Source organism: Corvus brachyrhynchos, unplaced genomic scaffold (genome assembly GCF_000691975.1).
Source record: "Corvus brachyrhynchos isolate BGI_N302 unplaced genomic scaffold, ASM69197v1 scaffold79, whole genome shotgun sequence".
Classification (NCBI taxonomy): Eukaryota; Metazoa; Chordata; class Aves; order Passeriformes; family Corvidae; genus Corvus; species Corvus brachyrhynchos.
This window is the reverse complement of record NW_008240023.1, coordinates 532,115-533,149: the sequence shown is the minus strand read 5'-3', so window position 1 is coordinate 533,149 and position 1,035 is coordinate 532,115. Positions and strand designations below refer to the sequence as shown.

Below are 1,035 nucleotides of genomic sequence, written 5' to 3'. Positions count from 1 at the left end.
TTCCCTTTCTCTTTGTTTTTCAGCTGCGGCAGTTTCTGCTCCCAGTGCTGCTTCTCCAGCTCCTGCTCCTGTCTGTGCTGCTCCAGCTTCCTCTGGTGCTCCAGCAGCTCCTGCTGATGCTTCATGGCCAGCATCTCCTGCTGCTGCTGCGGAGAAGGGAACGGGGAAAAGGACCAAATTAACACCATCAGCCTTCCCAGGGCCAAAGCAGAGGCTGCAGGCAGGTGACAAGGACAGGGCTTAATTCATGGAAATAAGGACAAGCACGGGCCTTCCTTTCATCTCCATCACCTGTTTCAGATAAATACCCACTAGGGCACCTTCAGTATTATTTGTTGTACGGGGAAGTTGTGGAAATTGTGGCTGCCCCTGGATCCCTGGAAGTGTTTCAAGCCAGGCTGGATGGGGCTTGGAGCAACCTGGGATAGTGGAAGGTGTGGAACAAGGTGGAATTTAATGTCCCACCTAACTCCAACCACGCTGAGATTCTGTGATTAATTATAAAATGATTTCCTCAATATATAAAAAAAATAAGTCCTCCACTAACTTCTCCAGGAAGGATTTACCCTGAGCCTCTCGATTCGCCCACATCCATGGGAATAATCAGGAGACATGATGTCTAATTAAGGTAATTATTTGCAAAGCTCCCATCAAACGGGACCTTCAAGGCTGGAAGCACCAGAGCCTCCTACCCCAGCGCAAGTCCCGCCATGGGTCCCCAAGTCCCAGCAGCTGGAAGGCGTCAGCGTCCCCACCAGGCTCCTGGGCAATTTGGGGTGCATGCCCCCTGTTTGGGCGCAGAGGGCATTCCCACGGGACGGAGGGCAGCAGGTGGATGTGCTGTGCCCCGGGATGGCGTGAGGGAGCGCCCCGTGTCCCGGGTGCGTGAGGGTGAGGGTGAGGGTGTGCTGTGCCCCGGGATGGTGTGAGGGAGCGCCCCGTGTCCCGGGTGTGTGAGGGAGCGCCCCGTGTCCCGAGCGCCGGCCGGGAGCGCGCGAGGCTGTGGAAAGGCAGGGGGCGAGCGGGCGGCGCCCG

The 1,035-nt window shown here is 57.0% G+C and overlaps 1 protein-coding gene across 11 annotated transcripts in view; it reads right to left on the bottom strand.

The window, feature by feature from the left end:
* HDAC4 (histone deacetylase 4) overlaps positions 1-1,035 on the bottom strand; it is a 148,335-nt gene that overhangs the window by 66,391 nt on the left and 80,909 nt on the right. For 9 of the 11 annotated variants that reach the window (XM_017743406.1, XM_017743398.1, XM_017743402.1 and 6 more), the window contains exon 4: positions 2-146. In XM_017743406.1, coding sequence (XP_017598895.1) covers positions 2-146 — 145 coding nt within the window. The remainder of the gene's footprint in view (position 1; positions 147-1,035) is intronic. The other 2 variants (XM_017743399.1, XM_017743409.1) reach the window with 1 other exon arrangement.